This window comes from Rhineura floridana, chromosome 3 (genome assembly GCF_030035675.1).
Source record: "Rhineura floridana isolate rRhiFlo1 chromosome 3, rRhiFlo1.hap2, whole genome shotgun sequence".
Taxonomy (NCBI): domain Eukaryota; kingdom Metazoa; phylum Chordata; class Lepidosauria; order Squamata; family Rhineuridae; genus Rhineura; species Rhineura floridana.
The window spans coordinates 56,151,327-56,166,773 of record NC_084482.1 but is presented as its reverse complement, the minus strand read 5'-3'; the positions used below and the strand labels follow the sequence as shown (position 1 = coordinate 56,166,773).

The following is a 15,447-nucleotide window of genomic DNA, read 5'->3' as shown; positions in this document are numbered from 1 at the left end:
AAGGACACTTTCCAGCCAAGCAAAACTTGGGGTGTGAAGCAGAGCCAGTGAGTGGTGTGGCATGGGAAGAATTCCAAGGGTCTGACAGAGAGGCCTGGAGGACCACAATTGGCCTCCGTGCCTGAGGTTCCCCACTCCTGATACATAGTTAGCATTCAGCTGTCATAGTGAATGAGGTCTAGAAAGACAGGATTGGATATAAAGACCCTGTATTTTGTTGCCAACTAAAGAGCAGCAAATGCTTTGCCATCATTGGGTTGCATTCAATGCCTTCTTAATATGATATGGTATAAGCAGAGCAGATTGATTCTAGTAATTTGCCTTTTAGGCAGCGTCTGAGTTTGTTTCTCTCAGTTCTCTATCATCTCACAAAATCAAAAATATAGGGAACAGATCTTGGATACAAAACAGCATATCTGCTCAACATTTCCACTCCAAGAAACTTTTCATGGCTGCTAAGATAGGGATTATCTAGGAAAAAGGGGATAGGACATGGCAAATAATATGTTTATGGACTATTACAAATGTGAAAGTCAAGAACTGAAATGTTTAAGGTGAACATATAGTGCACTATGTTTGGCTCTGATCCTCACATTCAGCCAAATTTAAATCCCAGTCTGTAAAATTCAACCTGAAAATGCCAGCCTCACAGTGGAGGTAGCACAAAAGTGTATGCTAGAGGAAAGACACACATATTTCTTCTATAGATGTATAATAAAATCCATATTTAGAACACCTTATGGGATCAGGTATGCTGTGTAGAATCACAACATTGTTCCTTATGTAGATCACAGCTGAAGATCCAAATATGGCTGAAATAGACAAGGAAGTTGTGACAGAGCTGCAGGTGAAAGACAGGTCCTTGAGCATTAAGATATTTTGTTATTTCTCCACTAAGATGTTTGTCACAGCTACAGCAGAATGCACTGTATTTCAAACACCATGTTTCTGTTGATTCTGACCCTGCCACTCTTTGGAAGCAGATGCACAATTAGAGAGTTACCCAGAAAACAGTCAGTTTACTAAAACACATGTGTTGCAGAACCCTCTTGAGTTATTCCAGCCTTCCAGTGGTAGAACTCATTTGCTTATAATGAGACCTTGCTAGTCAGTACAATCTTGGAGCACCATTTCATAATGAAGCAATTAAACAAGTCTGTACTATTCAAGTAATTATATTATAGTCCCTTTGAGCCATTGTCATCATAGATCAGGACGTGCGTTGGCACAGGTAGAAGATCATTCAGACCCATCTGTTCCCCAAACTTAAGTTGTAGCACACAATTTCGGGGGGCAGGGGATTTCTTCAAGGTAGGGTCTACAATGAAATATCTTAACCATCCAAACTAAGTCCACCTACTTTGTTTCAAGAAGTTATATATTTTAATCTTTTAAATTTCTTGACCAAGAGCGGCTGCTTTCACTAAGTCAGATATTAAATGGTATATTACAACACTGACGCTAACGGCCCTCGGTAGTTACTGTCAAACTCTCTACAAAACCATAACCTGGACGAGGTTGGGGGGGAAGAGGTGGTAGGAGCTGCAAAGCGAAATGCATGAAAGTGCAGGACAGTCGGAGGGGCCTCTTCCCGCTTGACCGTAACCATGGCCGACGGCCCGACCCCCTCATCCGAGTTACGGGCCTGAGCCTACTACATTCGAATCCAACCGCTTCCCTCTTGTGTATCCCACCGCTCCTTCGGCCTCTTCCTCAAGGATTCAGCCTGGGATCGCCAACCAGAGTGACACGCGCGCTCATCAGCCGAAGGAGCACGATCCTCGGCGGACACCCCGCGGGATCCTCCCCACGCGTACCCCTTAACCAACTAGGCAGACAGAAAGACAACAACACTCCCTTGGAAAAACCCCAACCCGCCCCCCAAAACTTCCTCGGTACCTGTAAATTAAAGACTTGAACGGGTAGCGGCATATTGACCCTAGCACCATGCACTTCCGTGTCACGGCCTCCACTTCCACTACCGGGTCACACTCCGCAAACGGGTCACGTCCGTTCTACAGGTGAAGTCCTTAAAGGGGCGACGCCAGCTTTGCTTACTACCTCTAATCTACACACCCCGCGTTCCCCTTGAGATTTGCTCTAGTGATAGCGGCAGATCCTGAGCTAAGCAACAGGTACGTAAGCCGAGCACAGGGTCGGCTCCCACTTCTTCCGCCGCAAAAAATTCCTTGGAGACGCTGCGTGTAGGTGGGAGGCGAGGGGAGGGTCAGAATTTCCGCGGCGTTCTTCTGGACGAAGGAAGGGGGATGTCAAGGTGTGTGTCCTTGTTACCATGGAGACCAACCCGGGTGCGGAAGAGCAGGCAAGGCAGACGTTCCTATGGCAACTGGCTTAGGAAGCTTATTGGGGGGGTCTCGGACGCTATCCTTCCTTAGTTCTGACTTCCCCAGACCCAGTAAGGGCTTTTCCGGAAGGGGGGGCGCAAGGTTAATACTAATCTTTTAGGAATTGTTAGTTCATGTCCATTTTAAACGCATCGATTGCCAGATATTATGACTGCTTGGTCTTTAAACTTAAGGCTGTAATCCTATAGATGATTATTTGGGAGTAAGTCTTGTTTTTTGAACCCAGGGGGACTTACTTCTGAGTAAACTTGAATAGGATTGCCCTGTGAATCAGCCTACAGGTCTACCTTCCTCCTTACCTTTTTGGGGGAAAGTTGGTCTGGTTGTCGGGAGAGAGCTTCAGTGCTGCTTAGGGGCACATTGTGGGACTTTGCCTTTCATTCGTTGGAACTATAATATATTAATTGACTACAATTAATTGGGAGCTCACATAGCAACTTATGTAGGACAGGCTTCCACCATGCGTTCCCAGGGGCTGATCTGTGAAATTGGCTAATTCTTTCAGTTTGGCATGTGGAGCTCCCCTCCAAAATGGGTTTAGGATGGTAACCCTAATTCTGTGTAGGTTTGACCTTAATTGTGTTCCAAAGACCAGTGATGTTTTGGAATGAGACCGTGTGTGTGTGGGTGGGTGTGGCTTTCCCTCAGAAACTTTTATTGACTTCCATTGACAATGGGTTGAATCTAGGCTTACAGTAATTTCTAAACATGTCTACTCAGAAGTAAATTGGGCTTACTCCCAGATAAATGGGATTACGACGATAGCCTTTGTCATACTTAGAGCGGACCCACTGAAATCAAGGCCTATTGGTTTCATTGGGTCTACTCTAAGGATACCGAGTCTGGATCCAACACTATATCTTTTCATCCATTTGCCTCTACAAGATAGGTGAAAATTATATGGAAAAATACAGTTAAGCAGCTTTTATTCATGATCATTGTCCCTTGTGCCATTGCATTAAATGCATTATAGATTATATAGAACAATTGTTTTCTAGAATATGGATGCTTGTGATATTTAAATAGGGTTAAACTGGCGTGCCTTGAGAGACACTTGCAGTACAATAGCAAGAGGTTTTGAATAACCTGAGTTTGGATAAAGGGGTTCTGCTTTAATTGCACTTCTTTTTCTTGCAACTTAATTCATAGAAGTTGTTAAGCATATTATTTTTAAAAAAGTATTCTTGATTATTATGCACATAAGACTAAAGTGTGCTGAATTTTATAATATTATAGTTCTGTCCCTTTTTTAAACAGCAAATCTTCATCTTATTGAGGCTGAGGTGCGCACACCACACCACCTAAAGAGAGGTGCAAATGGGGCGTTGATAATGCAGATTAATAAGAAGTGGCTGTACCATAGTGATAGAGCATATGCTTGGCACACAGAAATTGCCACGTTCGATCTCCAGCCAAAGGATCAGATAGTAAGTAACAGCAAAGATCTCTACCTGAAATTCGTGAGAGCTACTGCCAGTAGAAATAATACTGGACCAGATAGACCAGTGGCTTGAATTTTAAGCAGCTTCATATGTTCATAAGGAGTAAAGCTGGATGTGCACAAAGCAGACGTGATTTTTGCCTCATGATGTCTCTAAACATTCAGCCTCAATACTAGTCAATACTGGAATACCCCGCTATACGGACCTTCACTTAACGTACACTCGCTTTTATGGACATACTCCACCATGCCCCTGTTTACGTACACTTGCTTCACACTTATGGACACTTAACGGTGCGTGGGGGTGGAAATAGACGCGGTCGCGCCACCGCAAATCAGCTGAGAGGCGCGGCAGCGCAGCAGCAGAGGCTTTAGCATGGGGCTTTGAGGCTCTGCATGAAGGAGAGGTAAAAAAAGTTTTAAAAGGTAGTGCTTCACTTTAAGGACATTTTCGGTTTACATACTCGCTTTGGTCCCATTGAGTACATTAATGCGAGGTATTCCTGTATACAATTTTAAAGTTGCTGTTCTTAAACAACTTTACATATGCAAATGTACAGTGGCTAGAGACTCCGCCCTTCTGGAACAAGTGGCAATTCTCTGGTGTTTTACTATTAGGATGACAAGTTCAGATGTCCGAAACTGAAAGATAAGGCTGCCTCTGTGGTATGTGAGTACCATAAACATGCTAACCTATGGCTGGAAAATTTCTAGGATTTGACTAATCCATCAGTTTCTGTTTTTCTCACCTGGAAACAATGTTCCAATTTTACAATATGACAAAGGCCCTTGGGGCTGAAGAATGAGCTTTTCCTGCATTAGGCTCAGTAAGATCTGCTTCCTGCTCTCAGTTATCTTTTGTGCAGTTCTCCTCTTGCTAATCCCCAAATTCCAGGCCAGTTGGAAACCTAGAAGTTTTCCACAGCCACGTCCACCACTTCTTTTTAATGGTTCCAGCAAGAGTGACATCCCTCTGCAGCAGGTGGAGTCCAGCTCGATTGACCATTTGGATGATGAGACTAACAATATAGTGCACATGGTGAAAGATGAACTGGTAGAAACATTGAGTCATTATATCGTAAGCACTGGGAGATCCAGTCTGAAGGCTAACTGGAAGATAAATGAGAGCTCAATTAATCCATCACACAATATGAGGAAAGATCATGTAGATATTGCTGGAGTCTCTGCTAAGGAAAAACTGGAGTTGAAGGATATCTTTATTGCTGTGAAAACAACAAGGAAGTACCATAAAACAAGGCTAAACTTGCTCTTCCAGACCTGGATTTCTCAGGCTGAGGGACAGGTAAGAACACTTTCCCCACAAAACTAAAATACTAACTTGCTTAACTGTGAAATTGTTTAATCCCTTTACCACAGTGGCTTTGGATGTTATGCAGGAGGCACAGGAAGCACAAGTAATTTGCACATTCTGTTTTCCATGTATTGTAATGCCTAAATTTGAACTTTCACATCTCTTTTCTCAGATGACAAAACTATCTGTGCATAGTATCACTTGTGCTTCCTGCCTCTCCACCCCCACCCCCCGGGGCCTCCCCTATTATGGCCCTATGTTTTCTCAGACCAGATATTGATTCTCAGTATGGATGGAAAGAACAGGGAGGTTCAGGCATCCTCCCTATGCATTCAAAGAATGCATAAGGAGGGTCATGGGGCCGTGCAACCTCATCCCATTTCTCACCACCAATATATCAGGCAGGTGTGCCATCTTTACATTTAGCATGTTTGAGAAGGGTCTGTATGTATACACAGACATATGCGTGTAGAACTCTGTGGTGGTGGTGGGTCAATTTGAACTAGGATCCTCTTTTGCAAGGTGGATCTCTTATGTGCGTATGTTGATTATATACAAAACATTTTTTGGGAACATGAAATCCTTTAACCTTGTTTTGGGGGATTTTTGCTGGATTGAGCAAAAACCTGGCTGCTGTTTGTACTATGTTAGATGACTTATTTGGTTCTTTCTCCACAAAACAATGTCACCTAAAGTTGTTTAAGCTTCCATGTAGGAAAGAGGCTTTTAGTGGTTGTTGAGCTTGCTGGAAACTAACACAATGTCTTCTTTCTTAATGTTCAGACTAAAACCAAAATAAGCATTGCTCTGAAATCTTCAAGGTATGAAGTCATTCTTTGTTGTATTCCGTGTTTCCCACAGACATTTATATTCACAGACTGGGAGGATCGGGAGCTACGTCTCAGAGCAGGTGAGCTGCTTCCCAAGTTTCTGACTGTTAAAGTAGGGTTATTTTTATAGGACACATGTTAAAGCTGCTGTCTTCCTAGGGGACGACAGTAGCAGAGCACATGTTTTGCATGCATTCCCAGGTTTAATCCTTGGCATCTCCAGTTTAAAAAAAAAAAGGGAGATCGAGTAGGAAGTCATGTAAAAAAACCCCATGTCTGAGACCTGGATAGTTGCTACCAGTCAGAGTAGACAAAACTGGGTTTGATGAACAGATAATAGGCCCAGTTAATATGTAATGGTAAGCCAAACTATAGCTAAGTACTATAAACAAGTATTCATATGCTTGCATAGAGTAAAAATCATGCCCACTTGGTCCTGCTGCTGCTGCTGCCCTTCCTGGAGTTAACTCATGGCTTAGCATTACACCCAGACCTCGGTTTGTCTCTATTAAGACAAATCATGAGCGGCAAGCCATAGAATAAACATTGGCTACAGATTGGTTTGTCTGGAGTTAGACAATCCATGACCCTCGGTTCAGCCAGAATGCTAAGCCAAGCTGTGGTTTAGTGTTGGGTAGCATGGCGGCAGCAGGAGCCAAGCAGCTGTGATTTTTGCTCTGTCAGCTCAGTCACTTGTTCACGAGTTACATGGAACCAGGCCATACTCTGGTTAAAGGCAGTGTTCTATGTTCCTAAATCTTATGCTGAGTCAATTGAGCTACCCAATCTGTCTAGTACTGTCTACTCTGACCAGCAAATCAAGGTCTTGGGTAAGAGCTTTTCCTAGCCCTGCTTTCTAAGATGCCAGGGAATGAAAATAAGTAGTCTGCTACTGGGCTCCAAATAATGAATTGTCTTAATTTCTTTTTGGTAACTGACAGTTTAATAAGCATCTGTCATAAATTATTTCTCTCTGACAAATACTATTAGATAGCAGTGGTTGAAACATACTACTTTTGTGGTCCCTTCCAAATCTGCAATTACTAAAATAACTCTTTTGAGTAGAAGCAACATCTGTTTTAATGGTCCTTGTTTTGTGCTGTGTGTCATTTTGTATAAGGTTTTAAGCCCTTGTGTGATAGGATGCCAGTTCCACCTGTTTGTAAATGTTTTTCCATTTATTTTCCAAATACATAGGATATGCTTTGTTGTATTAAATTCTCGATTATTCTCAATTGTGGAACCAACAAAGGATATAACACGTTTGTGTTCATTCTGGATTACCATCCCACATTCCTTTACTGGGAACTTGTAAAGTCAATTATATTAATACCTTTGAATCCCTTCAGCCTCTTAATGTTTGGAACAAGTGTTAAATATGGGATTCCTACCAATATGAAGGATCTAAAGAGAGGAATGCTTGTGTCATTTTTTTCTCAATTCCAATAAAGCTGTGAATATCTGCATTTCCCTGCAGTGTTTATGGGTATGAATAGGGTGAGCTCAGTGTAAATTATGCTGAAGTTTTATACTTTAGGAAAAATAAGGAGAGAGCATTGAAAGTGTCACATGAATTTTTCACATGACTGAAAACTGCAAAAATATAGAGGAAATATATATTCATTGGGTTGTATTCAATGTAGTGCTAACACAAATGTTCCACCAGTGCAAGGATTTCTCTTTGAGCAATAGAATATTCTTTCCCTCTCATCTGTCTTCATGCCCTCTAAATCTGTTCTGGGGGTTCTCCCAATCTTCCAGAGCAGATTTTTGGATGGTGCGCAGGGGGAGGAGAGGGGAAGAAGTCCTGATGCGTTAGCAGTAATCCTGGCAGGTGCACACAACTATTTAGTTGGCTACGGCCCCATTTCATATCACAATGTTCCTACCTACATGTTCACTGTTTCCAGTTCACATTTCTTAAAGCCTGACCCCTTTGATGCAAGATCTTCATCCTGCTTTGCTAGTATCAAGTGTCTCTGTAATCCCTACTGAACATGTCTGTTGGGCATCCGTGGGAACATCAAAAGGCCCAGTGTTCATGGCCGGGATCTCTCCAATGTGGGAAAATAATCACAACTCCCAGAGCAACCTTGCTGCTTACACTTTATTGGGAACAGGCAGTTACATTGTTCCCCACTTCCCTCATGAGGGTCCTCTCCCAGTCCCAGGGGGTGTATGCTAGGCTGAAGCCTCATCCCATAGCCTTCCAGCCCCTCAAGGTCTCTGCCAGTCCCTTTGCCCTCTCAGGCTGAAGAGTTCCTCCGGTTTCCTTCCTGCTTTCTCTTATATGGGCTTCTAAAGGCTCCCTACCAACAGCTGAGTTTTCCCCCAGCTGTTCCTCCTTTGGCTTGTCTCCCGGCCCTTCTTCCTCAGCCAGTTCAGTTGACTGGGGGTCGGATTCTGAATCCACTCAAGACTGAAGCCAAGGGGGCAGTGAGGCAGTCCCTGGTGGTCCTTCACAATGTTTTGGAGCTTTTCTTCATATGCAAGCCCCACTGCATTTGTTATTTTTCTTACAAATCATGCAGCCTCCCATGTAACCATTTGTATTTTATAGGGGACCATGTAATCAATACCAACTGCTCAGCTGTTCACACTCGCCAAGCTCTCTGCTGCAAGATGTCAGTGGAATATGATAAATTCCTAGAGTCTGGGCGAAAGTAAGTGAGTCACTATTCCCACTGGTGCTCATTTTGAAATTCTCTTTTCTTGCTTCAGTAAGTTAGCATGAGCTATCTAGATCACAGGTGATGAACATAGAAAACAAACTTGACTGAAAGGATGGGTAGCAAATCAAGATAGTAACTTGTGATCTAATTTTCTTCAATTAAGAAGAGCTTCTCTACTTGTCCCTTCTCCGACCAGTGATCTATTCTGCCTTTTCGTTGTCACAATTCAGAGAGGTGGAGGTCTTCATAAACAAAAAAAATAACCAAAAGAGCTAACCCTTAATCCAGGTGTGGGGAATCTTTGGCACTCCATTTGTTGCTGAATTACATTGGACATTGGCCATGCTTGCTGGGGCTGCTGAGAGTCATAGTTCATCAACATCAGGAGGTCAAAGGTTCCCCATACCTGTCACAATCCCGTTTGACCTTCTCTACACCTCTCCATGTCTGTTTTTTCCTGCAGGTGGTTTTGTCATGTGGATGATGATAATTATGTGAATCTGCAGAATCTCCTGCATCTCCTCTCTGCTTTTTCACACAGCCAAGATGTGTACGTAGGGAGACCAAGTCTGGACCATCCCATTGAGGCAGCAGACCATATTCGGAATGATGGATCAGTGAGCATGTTCTATAATTGAGTTTGTTCTCTCAGACTGAACAAATCAGATTTGTTCACTCTCACTCTATATCCTCACTTAATTTTGTCTGGAGGCCCTTTCCCTTTGTCATTTGTAGTCAGGCTTTCCATCCCATCCCAGCATGTGACTAGGGAACACTTTCCTAAATCCTCTGCACAAGTGGATTTCTGTAGCTGCTTTCACTTAGAGTTAGATCCTTTTTCAGGCCTGATCATCTCATCCTCTTCTAAATTGAGATGACTATTGAGAGAAGTAGTGTGTTATCTATCACTCAGCTGGAAATACACACTCCCTGAATTCAAGTCATTGCTCGTATTCCTCTGTAGTTTAAATGTAACCTGTTTGTAAATGATACAGGAGTTTTGTCGGGGCCAGCACCAAAGGGCAGCCAGGTTGGACCTTGGCCGAGGGCCCCTGTGGCCCAGAGGGGCTCCTGAAGGGTCCCTCCTTAGGGTGTGGGGGTAGTGCTCCCCTTCTGCAATCCTCAGCAGGGTCAAATTCCAAACCTGCCACAGATTGCAGAGACAGAGCTCCCAGCTCCCCCCCGACTGTGCAAGCCTGTGGCACCCGCCCGCTTCACCTACCTCTCCTCCCTTTCTGTGAATGCCCTGTGCGTGCAGGTGCCATCAACCAAGATGGCAGGAGAGGCTTCTATAAGGGGCTCATGCTCCTACCACCATCTTGATTGATGGCAGGCATGTGAGTGCATGCAGCATAGTGCTCATGCATGCTATCAACTAAGATGGCAGCAGGGTATCAGCCCCTTAGAGAAGCCTCCGCTGCCATCTTGGTTGATGGCAGTGACCTGTACGCCCACTGCTCAGGGCTTTCACAAAAAGAAAGAAGAGGTATGTGGAGCAGTCCTGCACTGTCTGGGGGGGGGCTGGGAGCAGGGGGCCCAGGGCAGGCTGGCACCGGCCCTGAGTGTTGTCCCCTTCAGAAACAAGGCACAGAATTACTACCCATCTCTCCGTATATTTCCCAGCAGCCACTACAGCTACCTAAGGAAGTATCTCTGAAGCAATAATTGCATCACTTCTGATCTTTCCAAATTCATTGCTCTTCTGGGCTAGAAAATCACCTGACAGAGGTGCTTTAGGAAAGCAGGCCCTTTCCTCTGCATGAAGATTCTGTCCTTCAAATTCATGCTGTATTCTGTCTGCTGGTGCTACAAGCAGAAAATTTGTCTGATGCAGTTTTACAGGCAGAGCTGCATAACCCTGGAGAAGTCCAGTCTTATCTTCCACCGTTTCATGTGGTAAGATACACTTTAATGAGCTAATTAGATGTGCTTGTTACAGTTACCTCTACCAGGTTTAGGAAGCCTATGTAAGTAGTGGATTGCATAAAATTTGTAGATGCAAAACACTACAGTAAACACAGGAAAAATATTTTTGGAAAAATGAAAATAATTAAGGTCTGCAGTGTGGAGCAGCTTGTGGATTAGGCCACGATTACACTAAGCCAATCATATTTCTACTGCTTATTATTGGTCCTCTCTTCTGTGGTTCTGCAGACAAAAACAACACTGCTAACTACTCTGCTTTACAGTTGTGCAACATTATATTAATAAGACTGAAACCCCATACCCACTTACTTGTGAGTCCCACTGGACTCTATTAACTGCAGTTGTATGAAGAGTTGAAAATACGCAGGAGAAGCCCAACAGCCAGTGTGTAATTAGATTTGAACTACTGTCTATTCCATATTCCTGAGACTGTTCAAGATCAGATTATTCTCTGAGTACCCTTAATAAAAGTATGCCAGGAGCTGATTGCTCTATGGTCAGATTGTGCTACCCTTCAGGATTATGTGGGCAGATTTGTTGGGAGAGTTTAGATATGAAGAAGACTATGTAATATGCAAACTCCTGCTGCCTGAATAGAATCTGACATGCCCAGCTGGCCAAAAAGGAAACACTCAGCTTTCCTAACAATTCTTTGTTTATCTTGCTAGACCACTGCGAAATTTTGGTTTGCCACAGGCGGTGCAGGGTTCTGTATCAGCAGAGGTCTTGCCCTCAAGATGAGCCCCTGGGCTAGGTATGTGCAGCTCGGTCACTTTGCTCTGCCCTCTGCTGCCTTAGTAGAATCTAGGAGGGTTTCATTCCCTGTTTTCTTGTCTTTGGACAGCCTGGGAAGCTTCATCAGCACTGCAGAGAGAATTCGTCTCCCTGATGACTGCACCATTGGTTATATCATTGAGGGGCTGTTGGAAGTGAAACTGTTGCACAGTCCCTTGTTCCACTCCCATCTGGAAAACCTGCAGCGGCTGCATGGCGAAGCTGTACTTAAACAGGTATGGAGAAATCTTACTTAACCTAAGCAGACAACTCTTCTTCCTGTCTTTCCATTAAAATAGATACATTTATGTGGATTTGTAGCTGAACTATTCTAAGGGTTCAGTGGGTGTAATGGTACAGGAGACATAAAAAAGAATACAGATGCCTCTTCTGAAGGCTCATCACAGTTACAGGAAGATCAAGAAGGAGGAAATTATGGGAAGAAAGTGAATCTTTACAAGTATTTAAATAACATGCACAGATATGGATATTGTTACTGTGGGTGGAGAAAGCATTGAGGGCTTGAAGGTAGTGCAACAAGGGAAACTCTGAATTTCAGAGTAGGTTTTGAATCATACTTCAGACTAGGATTGACAAGTGGTATTAAGAGTGTGAAGAAATGGAATGAAAGAACAAGCAGAAGGTGGCGATATTTAGTGCAAGAGAGTAGTTGTGCAAGTGTGTGGAGGGTGTATTTGTGGCAGGTGCTTCAAGGAAGGACATAGAAATGGCAGTGGCAATATATGTGGACAAACTGGAGAAAAAAAGCTGCAAAAGAAGGTGCCAAAACTGAGTAATGAAAGATTACATGAAGTGGGAATATGGTTATATAAGAGCCCTGAAGCCAAAGGGTAAAATTAAGAACTGAGGAGGGTTGTGGCAGATGCAGAAATTCTCTTGGGGCTGGTGATGGGAGGATTACAAGTGAAAATAAAGAGACAACCAGCTCCTTTTCTCCCATATTTGGTTTAGTGGCAGAGCACCTGCTTTGCAAGCAGCAGGTCTCAGGTTCAATTCCTGACATCACCAGGTAAGGCTGGAATAGACCGCTCCCTGAAACTGTGGAGACAAACAACTGCCAGACAGTGTAGTCAATACCGAGCTCTCTCTCTCTCTCTCTCTCTCTGTATGTGTGCATAGCAAGCACACATCCACTTGTGTGTAGTATGTACACCACTTTGTGAGTTTTGTGATTAAACAGTCTATAAATCTTTCTAAATAGATAAATGCATCTTTGCTTTACTGTCCAGACCCATAACATCCTTGGGTTCTGAGAAAGCAGCAAATATTACAGCTCGTATAATATAGTTTACTGTGGGAATAGGTATGGATTTCTGCCAGATAAACATAATAAGTTAAATCTTGTATCATCTTTCTAAGACGAAAGTGCAAACTCAGATCAGTCTGAACAGCAAGGATGCTCTTTGCTGCTTGTGTAGTAAATGAAGTAACTGGTGGTGTTGCATCTTAAGGAATGGCCAATAAGATGTTCCTGAGGCTGTCCCAGACATATCCTCCTGCATAAAAAACCTTAGGAAGAGCATCAGACAACTAATGTTTCCTGCACTGTATGATACATTTAAGCCCTGAAGTCAATTTCCTTGATTAATAAGAGTATCCTTCAAGGATCAAATATATGTTTAAACTCACTAGAATTAAGGCTAATTTAAATGTTACTGCTCCATCTTCTGTATGATAACCCTTAAGGTATTTGAAGATAGCTATTATGTCTCCCATTCATCTTCTCTTGTCTAGTCTAGGCTAAACATGCCCTGCTCCTTAAAACTACCCTTCACAGGACTTGGTTTCTAGACCTCATCACAATCTTGGACACCATTCTCCAGATGTGATCCAATTTTTCAGTGTCCTCTTCAAAATGTGGTGACCAAAACTAGATATAGTATTCCAGAAGCAGCCTAGTCAGCACAGAATAGAGTGGAAGCATTACTTCCCATAATCTGGGCACTGTGCTTCTGTCTAATGCCTAAGATTGCTTTAGCTTTTTTAGTAGCCACATCATACTGCTGGCTCATGTTCAGCTTGGACACCTAGATCCTTTTCACATGTACTCCTGTCAAGCCAGGTTTTCCCCATCTTGTGCCTTTTGATTTTATAGAGAGAGAGGGGGGTACCTTTAATCTCTGGTAAAGGATGTCTAGAATAGATTCCCTGTGGCAGTGTTCCATGTGGTTTAAATATATGAAATCTTCTTAACCTTGTGTGTTTGCCTGATCTCTGTGTTACCACCAGCAGTCATCAAGAACGTGTGGTGCTAACAGGGAGATGCTGCAAACACTTGGGCTGATGCATGAAGGTGTCAGGTTTTTTAAACGTGCCCGCTACAAGGAAAAGTTAAAAAAAAAACTTTCTGTGGCAGTCACCATGTGGAGACTGTAACATGTAAATCAGGCTTAAGTAAAATTAAATTATATATGGATATGGTTAGCCTGGTAGGTTCAGATCTAACTGCAAGGCCAATTTTAATCATTGGGATTAACTAGAAATATAACTGACAGATTTAAAAGGCTGGGCTTCTTGATGGGGCTAGGAAATCCTAAATGCAGTTCTTGAACTACAGTAAAAAATTACTGTGACAAGTCCTATGATCAGTAGCAGGCAAGAGAGAGGGGCCTGCTTCATTCTCGTCTTCATTCTGTTACCAGTGTGGGGAAAGTGTGCTCGCTTTGGCACATCCACCATGGGCCTAAGCTATGTCTTCATTCTCCTGAGTGGTGGGTAGGAATGACTCATCAGCAACAGATTTGTCAACCATTTATTTTCACATGACTTCTGCTACTTATCTTGGAAATACCACAAGGCCTCTATTTCCCTGCCCTTTCTAGATTTGCCACCTCTTTATTCCTGTATTGCTTGCCATGCTCTCCCAAGCCACAAGTGCAGTTTCTGAGTGCATGTTTTTCCTCTCAGGTTACATTGAGTTATGGTGGTCCCGAGAACAAACGTAATGTTGTAAGTGTGGATGAAGTATTCACTGTGCAGCAAGATCCAACTCGGTGCGTACATAACTGTTTTGCAAATGAAATGTATTTCGCTAATAAATCCAAGCACAAGAGCAGGAAATGGCATTTCTTTGCCAACCAGATATACTATTAAGCTATGACCAAAGTCGCTGCACTGTTAGGTTTGTATATTTCAACCTGAAATGCTTTGAATCCTGTAACAGTTTCTTATCTTTTTTTCTCTCTCTTTGCAGATTCAGATCTGTCCATTGTCTCCTCTACCCTGACACCTTGTGGTGCCCTGCTCTAATGATGAACTGACATCTGCCCTAACTTTCACATGTATCTCCCATTGGTCCTTTTCTTTGAATGAGCAGCCAAGGTCAAAGCAAGTTCCCACGTGCACCAGCCACTATTGTAAATGGTCTTTGGGAATATCTTTACCTTTGAAGCACATCATAACCCATAGCTGCAAGCCTCTTCTTACTTCTCTTTCAATTGCATATATGTCATGTTAGCCAACCCTAATTCCTATTGTATGCATTTGTACAACCTCAGGCGTGCTACAGTCTGGCATTGTAGCAGTATAGTTGAGGGCTAATCTTTCTGTTAGTATGCTTGGAGCAAAACACATAGCTTCCTTATGAGACTACACATAGGAAAACAAGAGTTTTGATTTGGGAAAATAGTGTAATCAAGAAGTTGTAGCCTGTTGTTTATTCTGCCTTAGCATCTGTATCCTTGTGGGACCACATTGGAAATGCTAGAGATTGCTTGCCCAGTAGTGCATATGAGATAGATGTTATATCAGTGTTTACAGAACACACATTCCCAGATCTAGCCTGCTCTTGTGTTTTTTGTTATAGCAGAGCCTCTTGCCCTTATGGCTGTTTAACATCTGTCTGACATGTACTGAATATCGCTCTTGCCTTTACTGAAAAAGGCATCCATACACAAGTCCTCCACTGTGACCTTCATGTCCCAAACTTATTTTGTCTTGAATATACCATGTCCTGACCACTAATTAATGTAAAATAATTGAAACTGAAGTTTATGTTGGCTGGACCACCATATGATTCTTACGTTTTGTATTGTAGTTGGTCTCCTTATCCTGATGCATCCCACAATCAACATGGATATATGAAGAAATAACTTTTGTTAACTCA

At 42.9% G+C, this 15,447-nt stretch overlaps 2 protein-coding genes across 7 annotated transcripts in view; one reads left to right on the top strand and one right to left on the bottom strand.

The window, feature by feature from the left end:
- Nucleotides 1–2,243, bottom strand: part of GPS1 (G protein pathway suppressor 1) — a 17,396-nt gene extending 15,153 nt beyond the window's left edge. The window contains exons 1-2 of one of the 4 annotated variants that reach the window (XM_061615958.1): nt 1,900–2,234; nt 737–812 (exon numbers count right to left, since the gene is read on the bottom strand). Coding sequence is in view for 2 of the 4 variants with exons in the window: in XM_061615956.1 (XP_061471940.1) it covers nt 1,900–1,932 (33 nt within the window). In the remaining 2 variants the exon portion in view is untranslated. Of the gene's footprint in view, nt 1–736; nt 813–1,360; nt 1,441–1,899 lie in introns of those variants that run through there. The other 3 variants (XM_061615956.1, XM_061615957.1, XM_061615959.1) reach the window with 3 other exon arrangements.
- RFNG (RFNG O-fucosylpeptide 3-beta-N-acetylglucosaminyltransferase) lies at nt 1,973–15,447 on the top strand. Of its 3 annotated transcripts, XM_061615961.1 has the most exons (9): nt 1,974–2,135; nt 3,624–5,110; nt 5,981–6,029; nt 8,510–8,612; nt 9,085–9,238; nt 11,216–11,301; nt 11,392–11,557; nt 14,250–14,335; nt 14,536–15,447. In XM_061615961.1, exons 2-9 carry the CDS (start codon nt 4,610–4,612, stop codon nt 14,600–14,602), a joined length of 1,212 nt encoding a protein of 403 aa, XP_061471945.1. In that variant the 5' UTR covers nt 1,974–2,135; nt 3,624–4,609; the 3' UTR covers nt 14,603–15,447. The 3 variants fall into 3 exon arrangements, with proteins under 3 accessions (XP_061471947.1, XP_061471944.1, XP_061471945.1); XM_061615963.1 differs by lacking the exon at nt 14,250–14,335 and having other exon boundaries at nt 1,973–2,135; XM_061615960.1 differs by having other exon boundaries at nt 1,973–2,135; nt 11,216–11,557.

What these genes read in the sequence shown, in the direction of transcription:
- RFNG (XM_061615960.1), top strand. Translation starts at nt 4,610, where the DNA reads ATGAGCTTTTCCTGCATTAGGCTCAGTAAGATCTGCTTCCTGCTCTCA. An exon ending in ATATTCGGAATGATGGATCA is followed by an intron (nt 9,239 to 11,215) that starts GTGAGCATGTTC and finishes TTATCTTGCTAG; the next exon opens with ACCACTGCGAAATTTTGGTT. An exon ending in GTGCAGCAAGATCCAACTCG is followed by an intron (nt 14,336 to 14,535) that starts GTGCGTACATAA and finishes CTCTCTTTGCAG; the next exon opens with ATTCAGATCTGTCCATTGTC.